Source organism: Giraffa tippelskirchi, chromosome 9 (genome assembly GCF_054371585.1).
Source record: "Giraffa tippelskirchi isolate mGirTip1 chromosome 9, T2T-mGirTip1v1.2.pri, whole genome shotgun sequence".
Classification (NCBI taxonomy): Eukaryota; Metazoa; Chordata; class Mammalia; order Artiodactyla; family Giraffidae; genus Giraffa; species Giraffa tippelskirchi.
In genome coordinates, this window is record NC_137283.1 from 31199397 (window position 1) to 31214711 (window position 15315).

At 33.9% G+C, this 15315-nt stretch overlaps 1 protein-coding gene across 2 annotated transcripts in view; it reads left to right on the forward strand.

Annotated features, from left to right (window-relative positions):
* The window catches only part of TMF1 (TATA element modulatory factor 1), a 28609-nt gene that overhangs the window by 12705 nt on the left and 589 nt on the right, over positions 1–15315 (forward strand). For both annotated transcript variants that reach the window (XM_081528426.1, XM_081528427.1), the window contains exons 6-16: positions 1867–2009; positions 2257–2423; positions 2720–2876; positions 6564–6656; positions 7354–7510; positions 10807–10999; positions 11833–11902; positions 12133–12225; positions 13092–13193; positions 13474–13626; positions 14976–15101. In XM_081528426.1, coding sequence (XP_081384552.1) covers positions 1867–2009; positions 2257–2423; positions 2720–2876; positions 6564–6656; positions 7354–7510; positions 10807–10999; positions 11833–11902; positions 12133–12225; positions 13092–13193; positions 13474–13626; positions 14976–15101 — 1454 coding nt within the window. The remainder of the gene's footprint in view (positions 1–1866; positions 2010–2256; positions 2424–2719; positions 2877–6563; positions 6657–7353; positions 7511–10806; positions 11000–11832; positions 11903–12132; positions 12226–13091; positions 13194–13473; positions 13627–14975; positions 15102–15315) is intronic.

Consider the following 15315-nt stretch of genomic DNA (forward strand, 5'->3'; position numbering starts at 1 on the left):
TATTGTAAATAAAACTGCAGTGAATATGGGGATGCAGATCTCTCTTTGAGATCCTGATTTCATTTCTTTTGGATGTATACTCAGAAGTGAGACTGCTGGATCATATGGTTGTTCTATTTTAAATTTTTTGAGGAATCTTCATACTGTTTTCTGTAGTGGCTATACCAATTTGCATTGTTACCACTGTTACTCAAGGGTTCTCTTTCTTCATATCCTCGCCACTGTTTATCTTTTATCTTTTTGATAATGGCTGTCCTGACAGATATGAGATAATGTCTCACTGTAGTTGTGATTTCCATTTCCCTGCTTGCTGGTGATGTTGAGCACCTTTTTGTATACCTTTTGGCCATTCGTATGGATCGTTTGAGAAATGGCTCTTCATTTTCAAAACTGGCTTTTTTTTTTGCTATCAAGTTCTAGGAATTCTTACATATTTTGGATACTGATTCCTCATCAGTGTATGGTTTGCACGTATTTTTTTCCGTTCTGCAGATTATCTCTTTACTCTGTTGTTTCTTTTAATGTGCAGTAATTTTTTTACTGTGTTACAGTCTCACACATCTTTTTTTTGCCTTTGTAGCCTATGCTTTTGGGATCCTATTCAAAAAGCAATTCCCAAGACTTATGTCAGAAAACTTTTTCCTTTTTTTCCCCTATGTTTTCTTCTGGTAGTTTTACAGTTTCTGGTTTTATATTTAAGTCTTTAATCTATTTTGAGTTGATTTTTATTTTTGATGTATGATGCTATACTGTTTAGTTTTTCTGCATATGCATATCCCAGTACCATTTATGGATGAGACAGCCCTTTCTTTCCTCATGGTTGTACTCTTGACATCGTTGTTGAAGATCACTTTTTAGGCTCTCCATTTTCTTCCATTGGTCTATATGTCTGCTTTTATGCCAGTACCATACTGTTCTGATTTCTATAGCTTAGTAATATGCTTTGAAATTAGGAAATTAGGAAGTGTGATATCTCCAACTTTATTCTTGCTCAGACTCACTTTGGCTGTTTGAAGTCTTTTGTGGTTGCATATGACTTTTAGGGTTTTTTTTTTCCTTCTATTTTTGTGAAAAATGCCATTTGGATTTTGATAGAAATTGCATTAAGTCTGTAGTCCACTCTTCAGTTCTTCAGTCTGCATCTCCCAAGGGCAGTTTTTCTTGACAGGGACAACATTGTCATCTCATCTAAGAAAATCAGCATTAATGCAAAAGTGTATTGTAGCATGTATTTTGTCCTTTATCTCAGTTGTTTCTAAAAATGACTCTCATGTCTGTTTATTTGTTCTGCCCTAAGATCCAATCAAAGTTCATTGCATTTGGCAATTATATTCTTTTAGTCTTCCTCCAATCTAGGATATTTTTTTCATGACATCAAAGATTTTGTGGAGTCCAGTTGTCCTGTTGACTACCCCCTGTTTAGGAGTTTGTCACTTTCTTCATGATTAGATTCAGATCAGATTTCTAGTAAATATAATAGGTGATATTGTGTGCCTTCTATGCCATCACATCAGTGGACACATAATGTCAGGCTGTAGCACAGTTTAGTGATATCAGAATTGAGTGTTTGGTTAAGATTATGACCAGATTTCTCTGTTGTAAAAGCATATTTTTTTTCCCTTTGTAATTTATGATATGTTGGAATGATTCTTTAAGACTGTAAATATTTTGTTCCACACCATCCTTCTACCTAGTAATTTTAGCATTCATGGCTGATTCCTGTTCAGATCACTTTAACATTAACTGTTACAGCATTGTGATTTTAAAAATATTCTGTCATTTTATGTCACTGGTTAGAGAAAACATTCTACTCACATTCTTAGAGAATCATCATTATTTGAACTTACACTTTTTTGCCATTGCCAGGAGAGAAACTTTCAAAACAGCAGCTGCATAATTCTAACATCATTAAGAAATTAAGAACTAAAGACAAAGAAAATGAAAATATTATTGCAAAGCTGAACAAAAAAGTTCAAGAGCTAGAAGAAGAGTTACAACATTTAAAACAGGTGAATATTAACCATTCTCTACATATATGTTGCTGTTACTTCCAGTATGAATAGTTGGCCATGGCTTATAAAATATTTGGAATGAATTATTGAGGTATGTCATTTGGGAGGAATTTTCAAGCAAGTAAATAGTGAATGTTAAGGTTTTTCTTTGTTATTATTGATACAATGCTTGAGATTCCTAGAACACAGTTATTTACTGTGGTGTATTTATTGAAATATACCTTTGTCTCTTTTTATAATATAGGTCCTTGATGGCAAAGAAGAGGTTGAGAAACAACATAGAGAAAATATTAAGAAACTAAATTCTGTGGTAGAACGCCAAGAGAAGGACCTTGGCCGACTTCAAGTAGACATGAATGAACTTGAAGAAAAGAACCGAAGTGTTCAGGCTGCTCTTGATAGTGCATACAAGTAAGAAAAAGAACAAATATGCAACTCACTGAAAGTCAATTATCAGAGCAAGAAATGGAAGAAACACTTTTTTTTATTATCTGATCACTAATAACATTTATAAACTTCCTGGTATATGGACTTATGACTGGTTAAAGCGAGCTTCACAGAGAGTCCTCATTGTAATCAGTGTTTATTATGTGGTAAACGTCCTCATTCTGTAGATCTCATGGAAATCTACATGGAAACTTAATTAATTTGGTCATGTAATTAACTGTGTATTATTTTAAATTAAAAATTATCTATCTGTTTTTAAGAGAACTTACTGATCTCCACAAAGCCAACGCTGCAAAGGATAGTGAGGCCCAGGAAGCTGCTCTGAGTCGTGAAATGAGAGCTAAAGAAGAACTTTCTGCAGCACTGGAGAAGGCCCAAGAAGAAGCCCGTCAGCAGCAGGAAACATTAGCAATTCAAGTAAGCATTGGATGATAAATTAGTCTTTAAAAATCTTTGTGCTTCTGCAAAATAAAGAATCCATTAGTTAATTTGAATAAAACCTTATATAGTGGCATATATGTTGCATTTCCTTTATAATCTTATTGGGCACTTTTCTAAGAATACTAGATTGTGCCAAATTTAATTAATTGTGTGTTTTTTAAACTTGTTAAAGTGATGCTTACATTAAACCAATATTGCTTATTATTTTTATGAATTTCAAACTTATTTGAGAGTGCTGTGAAAACTAGGGACATTCTTAAGTAAAAGAATGCATGTATGCAGATACTAAACATTGCATATAATTTCTGGAGAATCTGTTTAACTCCTGAGCTCATTCATAGCATCTATGGGAATCCATGGACTTCAAATGAAGGAGTAAAGCCAACATTTGTCAGGCTTTGTCTTATAAAATCATCAGTTGATAGATATTTGGGTTATTTACACTTTTAAATTTTATTTATTTTATTGAGGTATAGTTATTTTATAATAATATATAAATTTCAGGTGTATGTCATAGTGATTCACATTTTTTTAAAGGTTATATTCCATTTTTAGTTATTATCAAATACTGGCTGTATTCCCCTTGCTGTACAATGTATCATGTAGCTTATTTATTTTATATGTAGTAGTACCTTTTAGTTCTGTACTTCTGATTTTCCCCTCCCCTGTTTTCTATTCCCTCTGGTAATCACTAGCTTGTTCTTTAAATTCGTTAGTCTGTTTCATTTTTGTTATACTCACTAGTTTTGTTTTTTTAGATTTCACATGTAAGTGATATTATACAGTATTTGTTCTCTGTTTGACTTATTTCACTAATCATAGTACACACCATCCCTGTTGCTGCACATGACAAAATTCTAGTCTTTTTTATGGCTGAGTAGTATTTCAGCTATATATGTATCACACCTTTTTATCAATTCATCTATTGATGGATAGTTAGTTTGCTTCCATATCTTGGATATTGTAAACAATGCTGCTATAAACATTAGAGGGTGTGTATCTTTCCAAATTAGTGTTTTCACTTCCTCTAGATATACACCCAGGAGTTTTTACACTTTTAAGTTATTATGAATAATGCTGCTCTAAACATTAATTTACAAATTTCTATGTGACCATATGTTTTAAATTCTCTTAGATATATACCCTTGGGTTATGTGCTAATCTTACATTTAACTTTTTCAGGAACAACCAGACTTATCCACAGTGAATGAACCATTTTACATTCCCACCCGCCATATACATGGGGGTTTCAATTTCTCAACATTCTTGCCAGTATTTGTCATTGTCTTTTGTCTTTTTTTGTTGTTGTTGTAGCCCTTTTAGGGGTGTTATATGGTATCTGTTATGGTATTGATTTATATTCCCTTAATTATTAATAATGTTGAGCATCTTTTTATGTGATTATTGGATTTCTCTATCTCCTTTGGAGAAATTTATTCAAATATTTAAATCCTTTGCCCATTTTTATATTATCATTTTTATTGTTCATTTGTAAGAGTTCCTTATATATTCTGCATACTAGAACTTTATCAAATGTGGAATTTGTAAGTATTTTTCTCCCACTTTCTATGTTGTCTTTCACTTTGTTCATAGTGTCTTTTGATACACAAAAGTTTTTTAATTTTGATGAAGTCCAGCTTACTTATTTTTTGTTTTGTTCTTTGTGCTTTTGGATATCATATTTAAGAACCTCTTGCCTAATTCAAGATCACACAGAGTTTCACCTATTTCCTTCTCTGGTTTTTATAGTCTTAGTTCTCACATTAAGGTCTTCTGCATGTGAATATCAAATTGTTCCAGCACTACTTGTTGAAAAGACTATTCTTTCCTCACTGATCTCAATGCATTTTTTATTTAATTTCACATGAATATGTAAAACATTTACATGAGTCCAAAGTGAAAGGTACATAGCAAAATATACTAGGGTAACATTTGCTTCCAACTTGGTCCCTCCCCATTCCCTTTCTTTGCCTATAAATAGCCATTTTACTATAATTTGGTTTATTTTTTTCAGTGTTTCTATTTGTAAATGCAAGAAAACATCCATATCTACATTTATTTATATTCCTCCTCAATGTGTGTATATACACATACACTTATACACTTGTTTCATCTTTTCTACATAAAATATAGTTTACTGTTTACTGGAAAAGGAAATGGCAACCCACTCCAGTGTTCTTGCCTGGAAAATTCCACGGACAGAGGACCCTGGTGGGCTACGATCCATGGGGTTGCAAAGAGTCTAACATGACTGAGTGATTGAGCACACATCCTTTCTACATAAAATATAGCTTACTATTTGTTAATATACTGTCTTATAGATTGCTTTATGTACTTAATAAAACATCCTGGTGATCATTCCATGGTAGAACATAGAATTTAAAAAAAAATTTTCTTTTTGCAGTTTTATAGTTTATCATTCTGTGACTATACCATTCAGTCAGTTCCTATTAATGTATATTGGGGTTGTTTCCAATATTTTGCTGTTGTATATCACACCATGGTCCATATACCCCTTGTGTTTCTGCTGCTCCCTCACTAGGATAGATAAAATATTAATATTTTAAATTAAAAATACATTGGGACAATAAAGAAAAATTGAGAGAATTGAGATAAAGAGTGCATGGGGTTACTATTCAAATATCACCTTTTACAAGTACTGTCAGCTTGTGTATTAATTTCTTGTCCTTGTCTCTATATACATATTTTTTTTTATGATTTGATATCATTTATATGGGCTTCCCTGGTGGCTCAGATGCTAAAGAATCTGCATGCAATGCAGGAGATGTGGGTTTGATCCCTGGTTTGGGAAGATCCTCTGGAGAAGAGAATGGCCCCACTCCAGTATTCTTGCCTGGAGAATTCCATGGATGAAGGAGCATGGCGAGCTATAGTCCATGGGGTTGCAAAGAGTTGGACATGACTGAGGGACTAACACTTTCACGCTTTTTTCATATTATTTTGTAGTTTTTTCCATTTAAGATTAAATTGTACATTTCTACATGTTTTTTGTGGTCATATTAATTTTTATTGGGCATATTCATGTTGTATCAACATTGGCAAAAATAAATTACTGCTAATGGGTATTTGCAGTATTTCTTGTTTTGTTTTTGTTGGTCTAGCTGACAGTGTAGAGAATACTTTTGAATGTTTATAGATCTGTTTCTATAGAGTAAATTCTCAGGACCAGGATGATCAGATGAAAGAATGTAAAAAGTTCGATGATTCTTTCAATATGTTGCCATAATGCTTTCTGAAAAGGCTGGAGCAAGTTTACAACCTGTGCAGCTGTGTGTGAATATAGCAGCCAGTTTTTGTAGCTCATGTAGTTCCTATCACATTCTGCCTTACACTGCAAACATTTATGGATGCACTGTGTTTCCTCTTATATTGTATGTCAGTGTCTGGACCTTGTACGTAATTATATGCTCATATGTGTGTATGTGTGTACACCTGTTGTGCTTTCGTAAGTACATATTGAGTACATGTGGTTCAGGGATTGCCTGAAGAATAAGATGTGTGATAATTGTATGTAAATGCTCACTGGATAGCATAGAATATTGTATATGAATCATAAGTCAACACAACACAAAAAATAATAGCAGGAAGTTATAGATAATATTTGACGTTGGTTGTGATAGTGTGTTGGTTCTCTTCATGCAGGTGGGGGACCTTAGGCTGGCATTGCAACGTGCAGAGCAAACAGCTGCCAGGAAAGAGGATTATTTACGCCATGAGATCAGTGAACTCCAGCAGGTACTTGTCAGAGTTTCCCTAAAATCCAAATCTTGAGATGTGTTTTTGTAAAAATAATAAATGACTTAGTTGGGTAATGTTCTTCGAGTTGAGAAAATTACTGCCATACTCTTCATTTTCTGTATTTTTATGTGGTTTATGTGAATAAAATCAGAGTGGGCACTTCAAAAATGTAAAAGAAAAACCCAAATTTTGTTTTCTAGAAAGTAATTTTCTCATGATAGGTATGTAGTATACTGAGGTTTTTTTTCATTTGTAATGGCTGATTGATTAATTATTATCAGTCTTTGATTACTGTGGGGCAGAAAGTAATGCCTAATTTTTATGCTACTACTCTGTTGATTTCAGTCAGTGAAGTTGTGCTGGAGAAGGGGGAGAAAATGCCGCTCAGATTGATCTTCCTGTTTTTATAAATACTTAGAAATATTTAGAGAGAAGGCAACTACTAAGAAGTTTGGATGATACTCTTTATTACCGTAAGGTAATCAAAGGCTGTCATTACATAGAAATGCTTTGAAAAGAAGCACATACTTAGTTACTCTGTTATGCAACTTAACTATAACTTAAGGATTGAATAGTTAGAAAGTAATAGAAAACAAATAATTTTTTCCCGAAATCTCTCATAAAGTTTGTTTGCTAGCATTTTTAGTGTTTTTACTGCTGTCAGTAATAATGACTTAAGAATGTCATAATTCAGAGACTCCAGGAAGCAGAGAATCGAAACCAAGAACTGAGTCAGAGTGTTTCATCAACAACAAGACCGTTGCTTCGACAGATAGAAAATTTGCAAGCGACTCTAGGGTCCCAGACGTCATCATGGGAGAAGTTAGAGAAGAATCTTTCTGATAGACTTGGTAACTGCTTTAGTTCTTAAGCTCAATGCAGTTCTTAAGCCCTTCCATCCTGTTTTAGAATTAGGGTAATGGCATGAAATTGAAATTCACTGGATCTGATGGTTTTATTTTGTGTCTAACTTGTAGATTTTGACCTCTTCTCCTCTCTTACATTTACTTTCTAATATCTTAATTGACTGTTTTCAAACCATGCCTTACATAATGTGTCAGGTACTGTCTAAAATACTTTCTTGTCATTCTTTTGCTCATTTTTACAAACTTTTGCACTCTATTGTTTCCTCGTCCATTGCTAAATCTGACCTTGTTTTAGCTTGTCGGCAGTAGTGTAGGAGGTAGAGATCAGATATGGTTCTAGTCAGTGGTGGAATTCCAAGAGCAGAGATAGGTCTAAGTTAAATCAAGTTCAGATTCTGGTAGACAGATGTTATGAAGTCTTAAGATTCCATATTTTGCTTCTTTACAAAAATACCCATACTCTGTGCTGTTAATAAAAAGAAAATTTTTTTTCCCAGATACTTACTCAAGCACAGACAGGTAGAATATGTATATATTAGATATCCCAGAAGCTAGCAAATGGTGAAAAATTCCTGTTTCTGTTATATGCCTAAAATTAACTGTAATTTGAGAGACATCATGGTGTAGTGATAAAAGCCGACGTGAATGGGTGTCAAAACATTTGGACTCATGGCTTTTATGGTTTGTTTTCAGTCATCCAGTCAAACACTCTGGAGCAAGTCATTTACCTTCTCTGGACTACACCCTATAAAATCATGAGGGGTGAGCTAGGTTAGTGGGTTTGAAACAGTGTTCAGTAGATCTCTTGCATGTCTTAGTGCTAGCTGTCATGGTGAGAGGGAATCTCGAGAAGTAACGTGCTGGGCTTCCTCCAGGCTGCTTTAATGAAAGTAGTGCCTCCTTTGACTACCCTTTTTTTTTTCCCTTGGAGCTTCATGTAAGATTTTGTCTGAAATAGATTCATGGGCTTAAAAAGAAAAATCCCTAAACAGATGAACCTTCATCTACTGTTTAATTTCTAGGTACAAATTTTAGGTCTGTCATTTATCTTGGACAGCTTTTTGAGACTGATTTGTTATGAAGTATGAGATATCTGAAAATGACACCTTCGAAAACAAATACTTATTTAGCAATAAAATTGAAGCTAGAAGCCGTTATTTCTGTGACTTTTAAACTGGAGCCTACACACTCTGAGGGATGTATGGTGTTGTGCTACAGTGTAGGCAAAGCCACAGGACAAACATACTTTACAATGCTATAAATAAGAGCATAGATACAGTATAGAAAAGAATATATAATGTAAAACAGAGATATTACTAGGTCTACTTTAGTGGGGAAAAATATGAAAATTCTTGCCTTGGTTAAATCTCAAAATTTTATCCACTAGTCTTTTTTTTTTTAGTTGAAATTTTCAATTGAGATAACTAGATTCATACGCAGTTATAATACATGCAGAAGTGATATGGAGTGGTCCCTTGCACACTTTCCCCAATACTCAAATGTTAATGTTTTGCAAAATTGTAGTAGAATATCACAACCAAGGTATTGACATTGAAACAACCTTCTGATTTTATTCTGATTTGCCCAGTTTTACTGGTACTCACTTGTCTATATATGTGTGTTTATGTCTATGTGTGTATTAAGTCTTATACAAGTTGACCACGTGTAGGTTCATGTATCTGTCACTACAGTCAAGATATTGAATAGTTCTAACACCACAAAGACCCCTCATTTTGCCCTTTAAAACTGTACTACCATCCTCTTGGCCTTCCCTCCCTGTCCCAAATCTTTGGCAATCACTAATCCTCTATTTCTAAACTTTTGGAATTTCAAAATGTTATATAAATAGAATTGTATAATATGTGACATTTTGGGAATTGGCTTTTTTTGCTCAGTATAATTCCCTGAAGATTCATGCAAGTTCTTGTGTATGTTAGAGGTTTAGTCTTTACTGCTGAGTGTTTTTTCTGTGTTTATATATAGCACATCTTGTTTGACCATCTACCTAACAAAGGATGTCTGGGCTGTATCTAGATTTTGTCTGTGCTGTAATGACATTTGTGTACACGTTTTAGTGTGAACTTAAGTTTTCATTTCTCTGGATATATCCCCACATGTGCAATTGCTGGGTTGTGTCTAGTTGTGTGCCTAGTTTTTTAAGCAAATACCAAACTGTTTTCCAAAGTGGCTGTGTCTGTGAGAGTAATCTAGTTTCTTTACATCCTTGCCAGCATTTTCTTTTGGTACTTGCCCCTATTTTTTCTTTTAGTCATTCAGACAGGGGTGTAGTGATGCCTTATTATGATTTTAATGTGCATTTTCCTCATGAAAGATGGTGAATGACATTTTATATGCTTATTTTCCATTAGTACATCCTCTTCAGTAAACTGTTTGTGTCTGTTGCCCGTTTTCTAATTGGACTGTTTATACTTTAACTAGTGAGTTTTGAGACTTCTTTATGTAATCTAGATACTAGTCTTAGATAATATGGTTTGTATTTATTTCCTCCAAGTATGTAGCTTGTCTTTTCATTTTTTTCACATAGAGCAGAAGTTTAAAATTTTGAGGAACTCTGATTTATCAGTTTTTCTCTTTATGGCTCGTGGTTTTGTGTTAGACTGAAGTACTCTTTGCCTGTCCTTGGATCCTGAAGATTTCTTTGATTTTTTTCATAAAAGTTTTATAATTTTTTTTTTAAATTGAAGTATAGTTGACTTACAATATTGTATTAGTTTCAGGTGTACAATAGTAATTTGACATTTTTATAGATCATACTTCATATTAAGTTTGATGAAATATTGGCATTATTCCCTGTGCTGTACATTACATCCTTGCAGCTTACCTATTTTATACTTGGTAGTTGGTACCTCTTAACCCCCTTCACCTGTTTTGCCCCTCCCCTCATAATATTTTGTTTTACTTTTAAGTATGTAATCCATTTGAGTTAATTTTCATATAAGTTGTGAAGATTAGTTTGAGGTTTTTTTTGGCCTTTGACTATCCAGTTGATCCAGCACTGTTGATTCACTACTCTGCTGATACATGACTCCACTTTCAAATTAAAATATATTGGTGAAAAAAATGGTAAAGCACCTATAAATTAAGATTTTTAAAATTTGTCTCTGTAGGCAGGTCTGCCTTACTCAGTGAGTACTTAAACAGTTTTAAGTGTGGCTATTTGCATCATTAGAAATTTGAAGTCAGAATCTGTTTGGTATTATTATCTTGGCCTCTTGAATATACGTATATATGATTGAAATTTCTTATTTACCTACCATCAGGTGAATCCCAGACCTTGTTGGCAGCAGCAGTTGAGAGAGAACGTGCGGCCACAGAAGAACTTCTTGCCAACAAAATTCAGATGTCTTCCATGGAGTCACAGAATTCTCTCTTAAGACAAGAAAATAGTAGATTTCAGGCTCAGCTAGAATCAGAGAAAAATAGGCTAAGAAAACTAGAGGATGAAAATAATAGGTGAGCATGTTTCTTGAGTGTTACTCTTGATAGTTTCTTGACATTTTAAAGCACTTAAAAAATATGCTGTTGGTTTTTAACTTCATCTCAGGGAGAACTGGAAATACATACTGTTAGTGTTTAAAGTCAGAGTCATTAGTAATAGGATGTGGAACCAAGTTAGGTGTGGGATTCACTGAACCTTGTATAGTCTCTTGAACATATGTGGCATGTTCTGAATGCATTTGCATTTTCTAGGGAAAGGATTCATTGCTTTAATCAGATTTTTTTGAGGGAGTCTGTGACCACAAAGTAGTTGAAGACCACACACTGGAGTTATTTGTGTATGACAAGAGTTTAAGCATTGTTCCACTCTTTCTAAATAAATGTCTGGGCTTTTTGGAAATCACAAGCTATAAAGTCCATCTGTGTGAAGTTAATTAAGGCTGTGATGACAGGTTTTATCCTGTGAGTTCTTTGGAATATTTACTTTTTAAAAAAAGTAGTCAAGGAAAAATGATTTATCAAGTAGAGAATATGAACTTTTGTGGACATTTTCATAGAACTCCATAATGCTTTTGTAGAATCTGAGCATATTAATATTATGGAATGGTGGTATTCAAAATTCTGTTTAGGAAGTCTCTTTTTAAATGAAATGTTAACCCAAAGAACTAAAAAATACACAGACATGGTAGTTTAGCTGCTGAATAAAACCCAGGTCATCTGGAAGATACAGTTGGAAAATCAAGCTGATAATAAAAATGACTACTAAATATGTAACTGGAGGTAATACAGTAGTATGTTTTTAATAGTCTGTACTATCTTTTTTTGTTTAATTCCCTCTGGCTTAATAGGTACCAGGTTGAATTAGAAAACCTAAAAGATGAATATGTAAGAACACTTGAAGAGACAAGGAAAGAAAAGGTATTTCTATTAGTGTTGACTTACCTCTTAGAGCTTCCGTTAGAGAATGGTTGGCAGTGGTAGCAAGTTAATGAGATGACAACGTGAAATGGGTGATGTTTCTGCTTTTGGTACTTGGGTCTTTAGTAGTAGAACAAATAAGACTGTATACCTTATATTCCTAAGTTGGAGATTGACTTATGATGATGACTTAGTTTCACAGAAATAATCTGACTGTCTCTCTCCACTAGACACTGTTGAATAGTCAGTTAGAAATGGAGAAAATGAAAGTTGAACAAGAAAGGAAGAAAGCAATTTTCACTCAAGAAGCAGTAAAAGAAAAGGTATTAAATTTTGTTATTTTGTTTCTTTTTTGATGTAACCAGTTAGTAGCTGTTGGGATTAGTCATTGTTTTGTAATTCAAGCTAAACTTTATAAATACCATATCTTAACGTCTTAAGTCAGTAGAGTGATGAATTCTAGTAGTATAATCAGTGTTCTCCTCAGAGTAGATCCAAAGTAACTTGAGTTTATACAAAGAGATCTGTGATTTCTAGGAGTTGAATTATGGAACATCTTGCCCCTTTTTAAATGAATTTTGTGGTCTCTCACTGATACTGATGCACCTCATTTGGCCCATAGGCACCTGGGAGTGAAACTGGTTTGTTCACTCTGTTTCTGGTTAATGAAGGTAATTTTTCTAAAGTGAGTTTCCTGTATTTAAAGGATAGGAGTATACTCAGTAATTAGCATAATATGTTAAAACCACCTATATGTACATTGAGACTACCTTCTGAATTTATTTGGTTTAAAATACAGTAAAAATAAAATGGATAAGCTAGAAACATTACGGTTTGTAAATCTTGGTAGTCTTATTCTAGAGAAATATGTTTAATTGGTGGTATGTTATATAATATGAAACAGTTCATATAATTGCTCCATTAAAAACATTCACATTTCATTAAACATAAACCAAATTATATTGTATAATATAAATGAGTCCTGTGATTATTTGATCAAGTTTGTCTATACTTTTAAATTACTAAATATTGTGCTTTTGATAAGACTTCAGAAATCATATCTGTAACCATATTATGAGGAAATTAGAATGAATCTTTGTTGTCATTGATCCTGGGAAAGTTTCTTGCTTTTTTATTTAATATTTTACCCTTTAATCGAAATTAAATTTTTTTTTCTTTACACCCTAAGGAGCGGAAACCGTTTTCTGTTTCTAGCACTCCTACAATATCACGTTCAAGTTCAATAAGTGGAGTTGATATGGCAGGCCTACAGACATCTTTTCTGTCTCAGGTGATGTTTTATTTCTTGTATGCATTCTTAAGTTGAATAATAATAAAGAGAGTGTGCAGGATAGTACTTTGGCTCTCACCATGACCTTGGCATTCTATGAACAATTTATCTTCATTTTTGTAAGGGAGTGCTAATTGCACTGAGGAAATAGAGAAAATTTTCTGCCTTTAAGAAAATCATAGACAATTTAAAGCAAGAACTGACCAAACCATTGTGTTTGAACCTTGTGCATAGTCTATAGTAGCTGAATAACTGTATGTACTTTGTTTAATTAACATAGGATGAGCCTCATGATCACTCATTTGGACCAATGTCTATGTCAGCAAATGGAAGCAATCTTTATGATGCTGTAAGGATGGGAGCAGGATCAAGCATTATTGAAAATCTACAGTCTCAGCTGAAGCTAAGGGAAGGAGAAATTTCTCATTTACAGGTATTGTAAATATAAAGTGTGCTATACAAGTGAATGAAATTTTGAGGCCCAATAAGTAGCATCCTTCATTTCCACCTGCTTTTTGAGCAAATTGAGAAATAAAGTGATAGTGGCCTGTGAAGCCCCAAATAAATCATATATATTAACAATAAAGGCTGGTTGGAGAAATTAACCAAGGATGAAAGTCAACTGGGTCTGCTGAGTGCCAGAATTTGGGAGACTGTCACAGAAAATGATAGGCTGGAGTAGGCCTCTCCACATGTGATAGGTAGCCTGCCTCAGTAAGACTTAGAGGCATCTAGAAGCAGAGAGCTCCTCGCAGGCAGCTTTTCCCAAACATGACAAAAGGGAAGTTGCTGAGCTGAGCATAGCCATTTAATTCTTCCCAGATTCACTTCGTAGATAAGTTACTCCAGCTCCCCCTATGAGGAAAGAACAAAGGTGATGAGAGAGATTAGAACTGTAACCTGCTATACAAAAAAGGAAACAGTTTAAGTGGGACATCGTCCTGTCTCATCTTGTTTTTCATAAACTTAATGCAGTGAGAAATGTTAAAACGTTTTACTTACCTGTTTTCATTGTTAAACTTGATACACTCAAAAGTAGAACTTTTCTATTCTTATTTTATGATTTTAGTTAGGTGAAAATATAACTCTTATTAAAGAAGATGTCCTTGAATTGGAAGAAAATAGATCAGCATGATCTTAATGCCTTTTATGTTCATGTAGCCCCATGTAACGCTTGAGGGTGCAAGCAAACTTCTTTGGTAATTGATGATAAGTTCTTACTAATATGACCTACACAGTTGGCACTACATTAAAGTTAGTTTTTGCTTTCCTGGTAGCTCAGTTGGTAAAGAATCGGCCTGCACTACAGGAGACCCGGGTTTGATCGCTGAGTCGAGAAGATCCCCTGGAGAAGGAAATGGCAACCCACTCCAGTAGTCTTGCCTGGAGAATCTTATGGACAGAGAAGCCTGGCAGGCTACGGTCCATGGGGTCGCAAGAGTTGGACACGACTTAGGGACTAAACCACAGAATAACTGAAATATATTGCTATTTCCTTAGACTAGAGAAAAATATAGAGTTGCATGTTACAAACAGATTATTAAATTTCCTTTAGTTCTTTCTCTCTCGTAGTAAATCTAAATCCTGTGAATGATATACCTCTGAGGAAAGTTGAAACCCTTTTTGTGCCACTATTTCCTTTTATTTAAAAAAGAGCTTGTTCTTAGTTATATATTCACATATCTATTTCTTAAAAATTAGCACATTATATACATTTATATTAGTGGGATTATTAAACAAGATATGTTTTGATTTAAATCACTTTCTGGTAATGTGCCTCAGCTAGAAATTGGCAATCTAGAAAAAACACGCTCCATAATGGCTGAAGAGCTAGTTAAATTAACAAATCAAAATGACGAACTTGAAGAGAAAGTGAAGGAGATACCCAAACTTCGAATGCAGCTAAGAGTAAGTAGTCTTCACTCTTATTTTTAGTTTACATGCACAGTGGTTTTTCACAATCATATTTAGTCCCAGCTTGGGAAAATAACTAGTTTTCATTTGGCCAAGGCTTTAATAATCCTGAACTTCTGCATGATCTGAGTAATATTTTATTGATTAATGTTAAATGTATCCTCACAATTAGCATATTTGCATTAGCAATTGCTGTTAACCTATATAT